This window comes from Lepus europaeus, chromosome 5 (assembly GCF_033115175.1).
Source record: "Lepus europaeus isolate LE1 chromosome 5, mLepTim1.pri, whole genome shotgun sequence".
Classification (NCBI taxonomy): Eukaryota; Metazoa; Chordata; class Mammalia; order Lagomorpha; family Leporidae; genus Lepus; species Lepus europaeus.
In genome coordinates this window covers 53,934,905-53,950,855 of record NC_084831.1, presented here as the reverse complement: position 1 = coordinate 53,950,855, position 15,951 = coordinate 53,934,905, and the positions used below count along the sequence as shown (strand labels likewise).

The window sequence follows — 15,951 nt, the reverse complement described above, 5'->3', positions numbered from 1 at the left end:
TCAAACGTTTTTTAAGCGTAGGTCATAAAAAGAGAAAGCACTTGGCAAAGATTTGATCTCGCCATGGATGGGCTTATACAATAAAATGTAAATGTGATTAGACTATAGACAGTAACATAAAACGCGCTCTTACAAAAATCAGCAAATGAAGCATATTTTAAGTTTTAATGTAAAGGTTTAAGATTCACATTATAAAAATTAAAAATCTATTCAAACCCCTCTGTGACAGGAGTCTCCTGTCACCATTTCCCAAGCCTGCCCTCCCCCTCCCATCCATTGTTCCCTCAATGATTCCCCTCCCACCAGCAGCAGTCTCCCCCTGTACAGGCGGATGGCTGTCATGAAACCCACTCAAAGGATCCTTTGGCTACAGCAACACAAAGACAACACCTGACCTTTCCCACCCAGGTCCAGTAAGCCACTGGCTGTCCATCCTTCTGAGTACGATTGGTGCTTTACATGACGTGGTGTGTGTGGGCAGGAGGCAAGCACATGGCATGTATGTCTTGGTAGTCATTCTAGATTACCAAGCACATTCTCCAGTAATTCTTTCAAAGGGGATACACAAGAAACGAATGTCCTGAATTCTTCAATATCGAAAAATACCTTTGTTTTACCCTCAAAATCAAATGCTAATTTGGCTGGATACAAGATTCTCGGCCTAAAGCCTTTTTCCTGCAGAACTTTGATGATATTGGCCCACTTACTTCTAGCATCCAGGGTGCCCAGTGATAAGTCTGCAGTCAACCTGATTCTAGTTCCTCTGTAGGTTATTTCTTTCCTTTCTCTGGAAAGCTTTATGATTTTCTCTTTATCACTGGAATTGCAAAATTTCACCAAGATGTGTCTAGGAGTGAATCTGTTTTCATCGATCTTACTGGGTATTCGGTGTGCACTGACAATCTCAAGACTTGAATCTTTCTTCAGCTCTGGAAAGTTTTCTTCAACTATTTCTCTTATTATGTCCTCTGCACTGTTCTCTTTATTCTCTTTTTCTGGAATACCTATCAAACGGATATTGGCACTTCTGGATCTATCCTCTATATCTCTTAATCTTTCTTTATTGATTATCTGTTTGGCCATTTGCATTGCATCCTTAGAGAATTCTTCAACTTGATCATCCAGACTATCCACTCTTTCTTCAAGTATGTCCATTCTGTTACTCAGGTCATCTACTGAATCTTTAATTTCCAAGACTTCTGGGTGGAAATTTTTAATGTTTTCAATCTCCTTTTGAATCTCTCTGAAGAGATGAACCACGCTTTTTCGAAAGCTTTCTTCTGTTTCCTGTAGTAACTCTGCCTCTTCGGCAGTTAGCTCTTCTAATTTTAGAGTTTTGTGTTTCTCTTTCTCTGTTTTCTTTAAAACTGTGGCGATCCCTGATGAAGTACTCAAGTTTATACAGGACGGCTCTTCACGCTTATTGTAACTCTTCTCTATGGTGTCTTCTCCCTCCTCCTCCTCCTCCTCCAGCTCTGAGATTTCTTCTCCCTCTTCTTCCAGCTCCGAGGTCTCTTCCTCCTCCTCTATCCCTGATGCTTCTTCCCCTTCCTCCTCCTCTTCCAGCCACGAAGTCTCTTCCCACTCCTCCTCTACCCATGAGGCCTCTTGCTCCTCCAACTTGGGAGTTCCTTTTCCTTCCAACTCTGAAGACTCTTCTTCCTCAGTCTCTATGTTCTTCACCTCTGGCTTAGCAATCTTTACCTCTTTAATAAACAGAAAGCTCAAGCCATCACTGGATGGTTCTCCTGCTCTAGGTTTTGAGTCTATTGGTGCTTTACCCTGCAAGTTTAGAAAAAATATTTAATTCATGTATTTAAGGAATTCAAACTCCCATTTCAGTTTCTAAATTTTAATGACTACAATTTTGATAATGAGCAGTTATCTAGAAAACTGTTTATATTACTTGTTCTTGAAGGCCTAGGTCCCCAAATAAGTCAAGTTTCCCTATGATCACCTCAATCAATGTAGCCTCACACATCCTTACAACATCTACTGTTTTCCTTTAAAAAGACGCATGCAGTTTAAACACTAGGGGCACAGTGGGTAAAGCTGCCGCCCGCGTTGCCAACATCCCAAGAGTGCTAGCTTGAGCCCCAAGTGCTTCATTTGCCTTTTTTAAAAGTTTTTGAGAGGCAGAGTTATAGAGAGAAAGGTCTTCCATCCACTGGTTCACTCCCCAAACAGCCACACAGCTGGAGCTGGGCTGATCCGTGCTTTACTTCCAATCTAGCTCCTTGTTAATATGCCTGGAAAAGCAGCAGAAGATGGCCCAAGTAACTGGGCTCCTGACACCCATATGGGAAACCTGGATGGAGTTCCAGTCTCCTGGCTTCAGCCTGATCCAGTTCTGGTCATTGTGGCCATTTGTAGAGTGAACCAATGAAAGATCTTGTGTGATGGCATGGGAATATATTGGTACAACCAACCACATGATAAGTATTCAAATGACCCACTGTACAAGAAAAATGAATCCAAATAAACCAAAGTGTACACTGGAATACAAAATACACAGTCAACAAGTCAATAAAACCAATGGACAGAAGACTTGAACAAGCACTTCACAGAAGATAATCTTATGGTCATTAAAAAAGCAGATTCAACTTCAATCAGGTAAATGAGATACCAAAAGAATTGACAATAACAGGGAGGGGAGTGCTGGACCACAAGCACAAATACAGGGATCTGTAAAAGGTTCACAGAAAATGCACATATGAAAAAACTATACATGGATTCCAAAATGTTTTACACTAAAGTAAGCTTAGCTGCTGTAAAGAAAAAAAAAAATTCATTTATTTGAAAGGCAGAATGACACAGAGAAAAAAAAGTTCTATCCACTGGTTGAATCCTCAAATAGCCACAACAGCCAGGTCTGTACTAGGCTGAAGCTAGGAGTCCAAACTCCAATCCAGGTCTCCCAAGCAGGTCCAAGGGGCACCAGCAGGAAGTTGGGATGGAAGTGGAGCCAGGACTCAGAACTAGGTGCTTGGTTGTGGAGCACAGGATTTCTGGAGTGGAGGTTTAACCCACTGCCTCAAAACCCTGACCCTTAAATAAGTCCATTCTTGAGGGCACTATAGAATACTGGTTGGCAAATTAAAACCAAGGATGGTCATTTATTTTAAGATCACAGAGTTGAGCTAACCTAGCAATTTTTCAAAACATTTTTTACAGTTGTGAAAATAAAAGCAAAAAATAAGTGACAGAGTGCGTGGCACCAAAAGCTACAATATTTACCATCTGGATCTGCCTAAATCCGGGGAAGAACGGTACTGTGCATATTGTAAATGTTCTGTGTCTGAGATCTATTTATTTGAGAGGCAGAGTTACAGAGAGGGAGAGACAGAGGTCTTCCTTTCCAAATGGCTGCAACTGCTGAAACTCAGCTGATCCAAAGCCAGGAGCCAGGAATTCCTCTGTGTCTCCAATGTGGGTGCAGGGGCCCAAGCACTTGGGCCATCTTCCACTGCTTTCCCAGGCCATAGCAGAGAGCTGGACTGGAAGAGGAGCAGCAGGGACTACAACTGGTACCCATTTGGGATGCCAGCACTGCAGAGGCTTAACCTACTAGACCATAGTGCTGGCCCCTCTGTCTTTCAAACATAAATAATCACTTTATAATAATCTTAGGAATTACCATTAAGATTAGGATTGAGGTGTTTAGAAAAAAACTACAATGTTTTTAATATCAAAGATATAGGACATACTCTAATACAAGAAACAAAACCTTAATACATGATACGGATCAAAACTGGATACACATTAATAGATTATGATGGGCTTCAGTAAATTATTTGAATTTTTCTGATTGCTACTGAGGATTAACAGGACTACTTTATATATTGCAAGTTAAACCTAGGGCCTAGCATTGTGGTGCAGTGGGTTAAGCCGCTGCTTGCGATGCTGGTATCTCATTGGAGTGCTGGTTCAAGTCCCAGCTGCTCTACTTCCAATCCAGCTCATTGCTAATGTGCCTAGGAAAGCAATGGATGGGATTCCTGGCTTTGACCTGGTCCAGTGCTGGCAGCTGTGGCTATCTGAGGGGAGTAAACCAGTGGATTAAAAGTATCTCTTGGCAACTGTCTTTCAAATAAATAATGAAACCTTAAAAAAACAAAGCCGAAGCTTCCCTTTAATGTATGTTTTCCCCTTCAAAACAATTTTACCAATAACCAATGACACTTCATACCTAAGCCTGATATCTGTTCGCTTACCAGTTTTTCTTGAATCCCATATCTTCTTCCTCGATGTACTTTTTCATTTTGTGGGAATATATCTTGCAGTAATTCTTTCATAAAAGGTTTTTGACTGGTAAATTCTCTGAGGCTTTGGAGGTTTGAAAATGTCCTTGTTTCACCATCACACTTAAATGCTAATTTAACATCACACAAAAATGTAGGTTCAAAATCATTTTCCTTCAGAATTCCAAAGATATCACTCCACCGCCCACTAACACCCAGCGTTGCTGACGACAAGTCTGCTGCCAGGGTAAGTACGGCCCCCTCATCAAACCATCCTCTGGGGGCTTTTTGACACTTTTCATTCTTGAAGCTCTGAACGTTTTTCTCCTCTCCCATTTCCTTGACTTCTTCATTCTTTGTGTTCTCATCCTCTTCACCTTCTATATGCATAGTGCTCTTTCTGTCATCCACACTGTACAAGGTTTCTTCCATGCTTACAGAAACTTTCTGATTTTGTGATTTAACCTGGGATGACTTCTGACCTTTATTACTTCTGTTCTCTTTTGATTCATCCAACCTGCTATTGAACTCATTCATTTCTTCTCTTTTGTGGATTAAGTTTACAATGTCCTCCACTATTTTAGACTTTTTCCCTTCCATTTTTTCTACTAAATGTGTAGTTTGTGAGGCTAACTCTTTGACTTGTTGCCAGTCTTTCCTGCTTCTGGAGTTGTCTGAATTTTTCATTTCTGGAATTATACGTGTTGCTGCTAAATGCTGCTTTAGGTCATTTTTAAGACTTTCTCTTATCTCTTCAAACATCAGATCCTGGATTTCCATCAAGACCTTGTACTTCTTCATAATAACTGCTGATATGTCTTTGTCCTTATCTGTTTCTATTAGCTGTTTTCTTTCAGTGGAGGTGAGGTTGTCCTGTTTCTTTGGAAGTCTAGCCATGTTTTGATTGTGCCTTGGACTTTGGGGCTGGCTACCTTGTCAAAAGTCTTATTTCTTCCTGGAAGAGTTTTGTTTGTTTGTTTGTTTTATTTTTTGGCTCTTGCTCACCAGCTAGATTTCAGAAATACAAAATCTTAAAACATGTCATCTGAAACAAAGAAATTAGAAATTGTTTACTAAAGAACTTTAGCTACTCAATAACATAAGCATGGCTAAGAAAATTGCTATGTGTAGCCCAGGAAAGTTTAACATAAGAGTCACTAATGAGATGAGCATGAAAAAATTGTGTAGTTCAAACTTTATACCATGGTCATTAAAACACCATTTAGATAAAGACTTGAATGGAATAGATCAAGCAGCTGATGACTCAAAATAATGGAAATTAGCCAACTTCTCATATTAACTTTGCAATCTATATTCAGATTACAGAGTGAAAGCATTTTTTTTTTTAAAGACAACATTTGTACTATACCCAATTATGAAAGTCTGAGGTGACTTGGATGGAATCTTAACAAATAATGTGGAGACACATAAGCCCCCTTTTGGATCACAGAGATTGTTAACATTATGTCATTTGCCTCAAAATTAGCTATCAACTCAGAATACTTTCCAGAGTATAACTGTCAGACATGTGCTGAGGGCAGTAGCAGAATTCCATGGGCTCCACGCTCACGGCTCATTTCTGGTTTTAGCCCTGGCACTAACATTGTGGAGCTGATATGACTGTCGGACATGTGCTGAGAGCAGTAGCAGAATTCCATAGGCTCCACGCTCACAACTCACTTACGGCTCATTTCTGGTTTTAGCCCTGGCACTAACATTGTGGAGCTGATATGACTGTCGGACATGTGCTGAGAGCACTAGCAGAACTGAATTCCATAGGCTCCACGCTCACGACTCACTCACAGCTCATTTCTGGTTTTAGCCCTGGCACTACATTGTGGACCTGCCTGACCTTGCACAGAGGAACTTGAGAGGCTGTCCCACTCCATTCCTTCACTGTTCACTTACCAGGGATGAGAAATGGCAAAAGTGCAACGCAGCCATCTGGTCAACAGGTAGGATGCTGGTTCCTGCATCTTTCCCTCCACATGAGCTAGCAGGCATTCACGTGTTACCAGCTGAGTTTACTGCTCATTACTCATGATTGCAGTAACAGCAGGTCATCACTGCTGCCAAAGACTTGATTTTATTGATTTATTTATTGAGAGGTAGGGTTACAGACAGAGAGAAGGAAAGTCAGAGAGTAAGGCCTTCCATCCATTGATTCACTCCCCAGATGGCTAACAACAGCTGGAGCTGAGCCACTGGGAAGCCAGAAGCAAGGAGCTTCTACCAGGTCTCCCACATGGCTGCAGGAGCCCAAGCACTTGGGCCATCTTCTAGTGCTTTCCCAGGCCACAGGCAGAGAACTGGATAGAAGAGGACCAACTGGGACACAAACCAGTGCTCAGATGGGATGCCAGCACTGCAGGCGCAGGTGCTACTATGCAACAGCACCAGCCCCTAAATTTTTTTTTTCTTTTGGACAGGCAGAGTTAGACAGAGAAAGAGAGAGAAAGGAAGGTCTTTCTTCCATTGGTTCACCCCCCAAATGGCCACTAGGATTTGGGCCATCCTCCACTGCCTTCCCAGGCCACAGCTGAGAGCTGGACTGGAAGAGGAGCAACAGGGACTAGAACCAGCGCCTGCAGGCAGAGGAGTAGCCTAGTGAGCCGTGGCACCAACCCCTAAATTTTTCTTACAAAGACTTCACTGGTTTGAGTCCTGGCTGCCTCTGCTTCTGCTCCTGAATCGTGGCTTCAGCTCGGCCCAGCACTAACAGTTGTGGCCATTTGGGGAGTGAACTAGAGGATGGAAGATTTCTCTGTAATTCTGCATTCCAAACAAATAAATTGAAAAAAAACAAAAAACAAAACAAAAAAAAACTCCACCTGGGTCTCCCATGCAGGTGGCAGGAGCCCCAGCACCTGGGCCATCTTCTTCTGCTTTGCCCGGGAGCATGAATAGGGAGCTGAACTGGAAGTGAAACAGCTGGCACGTGGGATGCCGAAGTTGGGAGTGCCAGACCCCCTCACCGAGTGAGGACAGACCACACCCAGCTAACTGTGCTGGCACCAAAAGGAAAAAATGTTGAGCAGAGGCAGAGATGGGATCTTTCTCCAAATGAGCGAAAACAAAGGTGTTCACCTCCAAGGCAGAAGTCAAGAGTTTGAGTGCCTATACCAGATGCTATCTGACATATTCAAGCAGATCCAGGAAGACTTCCCTGGGGAGGTGCACGATGGACCTGCACTGAGCAGCAGCTGTGTAGCAAAGAGAGGAAGGAAATATATTCTAGGCAGAAAATTACTGTGTGCAAAACAAGCATCTGGCGAACGACAGGCTAGGATAGGAAGAGAAGACGACTCAGGGGTCTGCTTCTCTACTAAATGAATGGTGACGCCTACTATGCACCAACAGGAAATAACAGGAGACAGTCAGTGCTCAGGGAAGACTGCAAATTTGGTTTGCCACGTCAAGTCTGAGATGTTCCTGACAGATCCAAGGAGAGAGTAAGGGTGGGTATTCACCCACCCTGGGACATCTGCACCCCACACTGGAGTGTTAGGTCCCAGGTCCAGCTAAGCTTCTGTTTAAAGGTCTTCCATCCATTGGTTCATGCCCCAAATGGCTATAATGGCCAGAGCTGAGCAAATCTGATGCTAGGAGCAGGAGCTTTCTCTGGGTGTCCCACTAGGGTGTGCAGGGCCCAAGCACTTGGACCATCTTCCATTGCTTTCCTAGGCCATTAACAGGGAGCTAGATTGGAAGAGGAGCACCGGGACTCGAACCGGCCCATACGGGATGCTGATGCTGCAGGCGGAGGCTTAGCCCTACACCACAGTGCCAGCCAAGCTTCTGATTGCAGCTTCCTGCTACTGCACCCCCGGAAGTGGGTGATGGCTCAGGTACCCGGGTCCTTGCTGAGGACCTGTATGGGACTCCAGACTTCGGGCTTTAGTCTGGCTGTTGTGAGCATTTGGGGAGTTAACCGACAGATGGAAGATTTTTCTGTCTCTCCCTCTCTTTCAAAGAAATAAATCTTTAATAAAAATATCACATAGGCAGCTGATATATCATTAATGTCAAGGTAAAAAAAAAAAAGCCTGGCATTGTGGCACAGCAGGTAAAACTGCTGTCTACAACATCGACATCCCATATCAGAGTGCCAGTTCGAGTCCTGGCTACAGTGCAAGATGGCCTAAGTGCTTGGGTTCCTGCCACTCAAGAGACCAGGTTGGAGTTACAGGCTCCTGGCTTTGGCCTGGCTCAGCCCTGCCTGTTGAGGCCACCTGGGGAGTGAACTAGCAGATGGAAGATCTCTTTTTCTGTCTGTCCCTCTCTGTAATTCTACCATTCAAATAAATAAACATTTTTAAAAAGTGCTCTACTCCATCAAGAATTTCAAAAATTTCACACTGTGTAAATTGAACCAAGAAAAATATAGTTTAACATTAAAATATAATATTTTAAATTGTGTTTTGACATTGAAATAATGCAGATTAATGCCAGGAGCTTCTTCTAGGTCTCCCATGCGGTTGCAGGGGCCACAGCACTGGCCCCAAAGTTACTTAAATTCTAAAATGACTCATTGATCAAAAGTTAATGAGTAGGGACCAGCATTGTGTTGTAATAGGTTAAGCCACCACCTGCAATGCTGTTATCCCATATGGGCACTGGTCGAGTCCTGGCTGTTCCACTTCCAATCCAGCTACCTGCTGATGCACCCTGGCAAAGCAGCAAAAGATGGCAAGTGCTTGGGCCCTTGCACCCACATTGGAGGCCCAGAAGAAGCTCCTGGCTTCTTACTGGCCCAGCTCCGGCCATTGTGGAGAATTGGGGAATGAACCAGCAGATTTTAAGATTTTACTCTCTTGGGGCTGGCGCTGTGGCACAGAGGGCTAATGCCCTGGCCTGAAGCGCCATCATCCCATATGGGTGCCGGTTCTAGTCCTGGCTGCTTCACTTCTGATCCAGCTCTCTGTTATGGCCTGGGAAAGCAGTAAGAGATGGCCTAAGACCTTGGGCCCCTGCACCCGCATGGGAGACCTGGAAGAAGATCCTGGCTCCTGGCCTCAGATCAGTGCAGCTCCGACCGTTGCGTCCAATTGGGGAGTGAACCAGGGGAAGGAAGACTTCTCTCTCTGCCTCTCCTCTCTTTCAAATAAATAAATCTTTTTTTTTTTTTTTCTTATTTTTGACAGGCAGAGTGGACAGTGAGAGAGAGACAGAGAGAAAGGTCTTCCTTTTGCCGTTGGTTCACCCTCCAATGGCCGCCGTGGTAGCGCACTGTGGCCGGCGCACTGCGCCGATCCGAAGCCAGGAGCCAGGTGCTTCTCCTGGTCTCCCATGGGGTGCAGGGCCCAAGGACCTGAGCCATCCTCCACTGCACTCCCTGGCCACAGCAGAGAGCTGGCCTGGAAAAGGGGCAACCGGGACAGGATCGGTGCCCCGACCAGGACTAGAACCCGGTGTGCCGGCGCTGCAAGGTGGAGGATTAGCCTAGTGAGCCGTGGCGCAGGCCAATAAATGAATCTTAAAAAAACAAACAAACAAACAAACAAACAAAAAAAAAAAAACAGATTTCACTCTCTTTCTCTGTAACTGTGCTTTTCAAAAACAAATACTTTTGAAAAGCATTTCTCAAAATTGTGGGACGAAATAAAATTAGTGCTTTGAAGGAAATTTATAGATTTTAAAATGTTGGAAAAGTGGGAAGGAGGAAAATTGAGCTAAATTGACAGATTAACAACAAAAAGCACAAGAAACCAAGAGCTGAGCACAATGCAATGAAATGTGCGCAAGGTTAACAAAGCCAGGGGAATGATACAAACAAGTTACACTTTCATTAAGACGAGACACAACCAGAGATGGACAACAGCTAAAAAATTGGAGAATTATAAGCTTTCATAATAAAATAAAAATAATCTAATATTCTCCAAAAAGATATGTAACTTTGAGAACAATGAGGAAAACGTTAAGAGTTTCTTCAAACTTCTACTCCTAAGGAGACTAGGATGGAATTTCCAGCTCCTTACATCAGCTTAGCCCAGCCTGGCTATTGTGACCATTTTTGGAACAATTAGATGAGGGATCTCCCTCTCTATCTCTTTCCAAATAAATAAATCTTAAAGAGCTCACAGAAGTTAATAGCTGGGTGGTGGTGTGGTACAGTGGGTTAAGCAACCGCCTACAACACAAGCATCTTATATGGGTAGGTGCCAATTTGTGTCCCAGCTGCTCCACTTCCAATCCAGCTCCCTGCTCTTATGCCTGGGAAATGCAATGGAAAATGGTCCAAGTGTTTATTTAGGTCCCTGCCACCCATGTGGGAGAGCCCAAGGAAGCTCCTGGTTTTAGCCTGTAGTGACTACTTGGGGAGTGAACAGCAGATGGAAAACTCTGTCTCCTTTTCTCTCTGTAACTGCGTCTTTGAAATACAGAAGTTATTAACACAGAAAACCCAATAGTATCTAACAAGTTTTCACCAAGATCAAGTTGGGTTTACTCACAAGTTCAAGGACTACAGCTGTAAGATAGCATGGTACTTTCTCTAAAAACTACGTTCAGAAGAAATGAAAGCAGGAACTCTAACAGATACTTGTACACTCTTAGGCATCCCATACGGGCAACGGTTTGAGCCCCAGCTGCTCCTCTTCCGATCCAGCTCTCCTCTGCTATGGCCTGGGAAAGCAGTAGAAGATGGCCCCCAAGTGCTCAGGCCCCTGCACCCGTGTGGGAGACCTGGAGGAAGCTCTTGGCTTCGGACTGGCACAGCTCTAGCCGCTGAGGCCAATTGGGGAGCGAACCAGCGGGTGGAAGACCTCTCTTCTCTCTCTCTGCCTCTCCTTTCTCTATGTAACTCTGACTTTGAAGTACATAAATAAATCTTTTTAAAAAAAAAAATTCGTTGTGTTGGACACATTTTTTTAAATGTTTATTCCTTGATTTTTTATTTACTTGAAAGGCAGAGCTACAGGGAGATAGCTGCTCACTCCAGATGTCCAGAACACCCAGGTCTAAGCCAGGAACTCCTAGATGGTGCCAGGGACGCATTATTTCAGCCATCATTCGCTGCATCAGCAGGAAGCTGGTTGGGAAGCAGAGGCAGAGGCGGGACTCCATCCCAGGTACTCCCATATGGGATGCATATGTCCCAGTGGGCAGCTTAACCAGATGCACAACACCCACCCCAAGTTCTTAATTTTTAAGATTTATTCACTTGAAAGGCAGAATGACAGGGAGAGATGCACCCACGTGGGAGACTCAGACGAAGCTCCTGGCTTCAGCCTGGCCTGGCTTGCCGGTTATGGCTATTTGGGAGTGAACCAGTGGATGGAAGAGCTGTCTCTGCTCCTCCCTAACTCTGCCATTCAAATAAAGAAATCTTAAAGGGGGGGAAAAAAAAATGATGCAACAGGGAAAATGTTTATTACTGAATTTGGATAATAGATGAGAGGCTCCAGCATGGCCCAGCTCTGCCTCTCAAATAAAAATGTAAACACAAAAGCCAGGCAAGATTTTTCCTCAAAAGAAGAAATTTTAAAATTACAATGTTTAAACTTAAACATGAGAAAGGAGGGACCAGTGCTGTGGCGTAGCAGGGAGAGCTGCCATCTGCAGTGCTGGCATTCCATATGGGCACCAGTTCGAGTCCCAGCTGCTTCACTTCTGATCCAGCTCTCTGCTATGGCCCGGGAAAGCAGTGGAAGATGGCCCAAATGCTTGAACCCCTGCATCCATGTGGGAGACCTGAAGGAGGCCTTTGGATCAGCATGGTTCCAGACATTGCGGCCAATTATGGAGTGAACCAGCGGATGGAAGATCTCTTTCTGCCTGCCTCTCCTTCTCTCTGTGTAACTCTGACTTTCAAATAAACAAAAAAAAAAAAAAAAAAAAAAAAGAGAGAGAGAGAGAGAGAGAAAGGAACTAATAAAATGTTTAAGAAATGATAAACAAATACTGGTCATAGAAAAAGCTGGATGAAGTCATAACCTGCCACAAAACTTTGAAATAATCAAACTATTGTTTCAAAAAGTAAAAACAAAAATCCCTCATCAAATCAGTTTCATAAAAACCAAGAAAATGCTATTTTTATTTGAAAAGCAGAGAGGCTGGTACCGTGGCTCAACAGGCTAATCCTCCGCCTAGTGGCGCCGGCACACCGGGTTCTAGTCCCGGTCGGGGCGTCGGATTCTGTCCCCGTTGCCCCTCTTCCAGGCCAGCTCTCTGCTGTAGCCCGGGAGTGCAGTGGAGGATGGCCCAGGTCTTTGGGCCCTGCACCCCATGGGAGACCAGGAGAAGCACCTGGCTCCTGCCTTCGGATCAGTGCAGTGCACCAGCCGCAGCGGCCATTGGAGGGAGAACCAACGGCGAAGGAAGACCTTTCTCTCTGTCTCTCTCATTGTCCACTCTGCCTGTCCAAAAAAAAAAAAAAAAAAAAAAGGAAAAAAAAAAAAAAAGAAAAAGAAAGCAGAGAGACAAGACACACACAGAGATCAGCCTTCCATCTTCTGCTTCAATCCCCAAATGCCCACAAGTCAGAGCTTGTTCAGGCCAAGGCCAGGAGCTAGGAACTCCATCTGGGTCTTCGATGTGGGTGGCAGAGGTCCAAGCACATGGGCCATCATCTACTGCCACCCAGGTACATTAGCAAGACGTAGTATTGGTAGTGCAGAAGCCGGGTCTGGAACCAGGCACTGATATGGGATGTGGGCATCCCAAGCTGTGTCTCAATGGCTATGCCAAAGCCCACATGTCCAACAATTCCATCTCTACAAGTTTCCATAGTAACCGTACAGAATATTTTCGTTAAAGCAGTTCTAAATTGCAAAAAACTACAACAGTTCACTGAAGAAGTGTCCAAGAACAAAAATCACAACTTACTTAAAAAGATCTCCATCGGCTTTATTTCCCAACCTAAATCAGGCAGTGCTTCATGCTAAGTGTTCCAGCGGGCTGAGCAGAAGAGCTTTGTTTTACAACAGAAGGGCTGAAAAAGGCAGAGACAAAAATCAAGAAGTGGAGTGATCATTTTAAAGTTCCTTTCTTTGTAAGGTGTAGAAAGGAAGACAGTTATCAGACTTTCTTGGGTTACTTTTTCTAAGAATTAAAGGGTTAAAAGAGGTAAGGATTGAAGCAAAGGCAAGTTGAAGGTCAAGTCCACTGGCTTGTTTGGTAAATGTCATTCTCCTGACTTCTGGGAGGACAGAATACTGAGCTTGGTTTGTGACATGGATCTTTAGCATGGGGGACTCCACTTTATTTGGGAGGACTCAAGGCAAATTAGTCCAATGCTTCCTATAAAGATTTACCTAGTAGAGGAGAAACACTTAAATTCTAAAATGAGCAAATAAAAATCTTTAAAATTTCCTAAGGTTTATAACAATTGATAAGTAAAGTAAAACACTTAGAGAATTCAAATCACTACTAAACAGGAGTTGGGGTATAATCGGAAAAAGAGGTAAGACCACTTTTATTCATCAGGAGTGGAAATTTGAAAAATCTATTAAAATCAGAAAGAAGACATTACCATCTCCATCTTAAAAATACACCATAAAACCACATGTACTAATAAATATATTAACAGAAAGTTTGGTAGTGAGGTTTTCATGACCAAAAAACACCACTAAACCGGAAAACAATGTCTTTAAAAAAAGAGTCATACACAGAGCCAATGTGTGGTGCAATAGGTTAAGCTGCTGCCCGCAATGCCAGCATCCCACATAAACACCAGTTCTAGTTCCGGCTGTTCCACTTCCACTCCAGCTCCCTGCTAAGGCAGCCCTACCATCCATATGGGAGTCTTGGATAGAGTTCCAGGCTCCTGGCTTCAGCTTGGCCCAGCTTTGACTTACAGTCATTGGCAACTGAACGGATGAATGGAAGATCCCTCTCTCCAACTCTTTCAAATAATAAATAGGGGCTGGCGCTGTGGTGTAACGGGTAAAGCCACCCGCCTGCAGTGCCAGCATCCCATATCGTGTCCTGGCAGCTCCATTTCCAATCCAGCTCTCTGCTACGGCCTGGGAAAGCAGTGGAAGATGGCCCAAGTCCTTGGGCCCCTGCACCCACGTGGGAGACCCAAAAGAGGCTCCTGGCTTCGGATCAGTGCAGCTCTGACCAGTGCAGCCATCTGGGGAGTGAAGCTGCAGATGGAAGATCACCTCTTCTCTCTGCCTCTCTCAAACTCTGCCCTTCAAATAAATAAATAAATCTTTAAAAAAAATCGTGAGCCAAAATAAAACCGATTAAAAAGAAGTCCTTGATATGTTAAGAGAATAAAAGTTGCAGAACACAAACAGTTCAATCCTGTTTCTGAAAACACACACAGAAACCTAATGGGCCATAAACGAACAGATGTTCAATTATATTAGGGGATGCAAACCAGATTCTAGCATTGGGGAGCCTTGGTTACAGCCAGTGCTTGGGCAAAGACCCTCCCTCTCCACCTCTATGGTGGCCCGGGACACTGGGAGATCCCCTGGCAGACGCCCTATGATCCAGCCCAGCTCCTAACTGGCCTTCGTCCTGAGGAGTCACTCCCCAGTACACGACAGGCCCCATGCCCACCACCAGGAGCGACTGGGCCACAATACACCCCAAAACCGGAACCTTACACAGCAATCAGAAATAAGTCACGGGGGGGCTGCTACTGGGTAAGGCTGACTGTAATTGGAATCCCACATGGGCGCTGGTTCAAGTCCCAACTGTTCCACTTCCAATCCTGCTAATGGCCAGAGAAAGCAGAAGATGGCCCAAGTCCTTGGAGCCCCAGCGCCCACGTGGGAGACCTGGATGAAGCTCCTGGTTTCAACTTGGCTCAGCCCTGTGATTGGGTTCATCCCGGGAGTGACCCAGTGGGTGGAAGTTCTCTCTTTTTAGGCAACTCTACCTTCCAAATAAACAAATTCATATTTAAAAAAAGGAAAAAGTATTTTTTAAAAAGGTCCTGACCTAAGTTACCACGCGGGAGACACCCAGCCATACCCTGGGGGGCCAAGGATCGCCAAGGGTGTGGACAACATTAACTGAGCTTCCCAGAAGGGAAAGGCTGCAGGGCCGCCAGCAAATTCGGGCGGAGAAAAGAGCCCACACACCTTTAAGAACTTGAAATAAACATATGAACGGGTGGCAATCACAAGCCAAGAAAATGCAAATGACAAGTTTTTCTTCTCCCCCGCCCGGCCAAGATTAAGGGGAAATTGGCCGGCTCCACCCAGAAAAGGTGTGTGCATCCCTCCGCTCGACCGCCCAGCGCCTCTGCTCCCCGCCCCACAACCATCTTCCCGCGGTACAGCCTTAAAGGAACTTCCGGCCGACACAAATCTGGGCTCCCAGCTCGGTCATGACCCCAGCCCCTTTCGGCGGCGGGCGAACGCTACAGACCTGGGATCGGCCGAGGTCGCTCCGGCCTCTGCCTTCCGCCGGGATCGCGGGGCTGAACCTGGCGGGCCTGCGCCCAGAATCCCGAACGCGAACACGTGTGTTAATTTCCGGGCATCTGACTGGAGTTTAGCATTCCCAACAGCTATCAAAAACGCAAAGTTGTGCGAGCGTCCTACCCTGAGGTGCAAAACTGTTGCACCGCTCTCGCAACAACTTTACTGTGCCATGTGCACCTGTGGGTTCTGCAAAGCGCATCCGGACCCCACCTGGAGCCAAGGGCAAGGACTCCCCGTGCTCCTAGGCCCAGCGGTCTTAGCTAGGGGCGCACCCTGGACTCAGCAGTCCCCGCCCCGCCCCCGCCTCTTACCTGCTCCCCGACCCC

General features: G+C 45.1%; 1 protein-coding gene across 1 annotated transcript; it reads right to left on the bottom strand.

Annotated features, from left to right (window-relative positions):
* Positions 1-334: 334 nt before the first annotated feature.
* Positions 335-13,147, bottom strand: L1TD1 (LINE1 type transposase domain containing 1). The gene is made up of 3 exons (XM_062193373.1): positions 13,068-13,147; positions 4,215-5,286; positions 335-1,782 (listed from the first exon to the last, which is right to left on the bottom strand). The coding sequence occupies exons 2-3, from the start codon at positions 5,136-5,138 to the stop codon at positions 514-516; spliced, it is 2,193 nt and encodes a 730-aa protein (XP_062049357.1). The 5' UTR covers positions 5,139-5,286; positions 13,068-13,147; the 3' UTR covers positions 335-513.
* Positions 13,148-15,951: the final 2,804 nt, after the last annotated feature.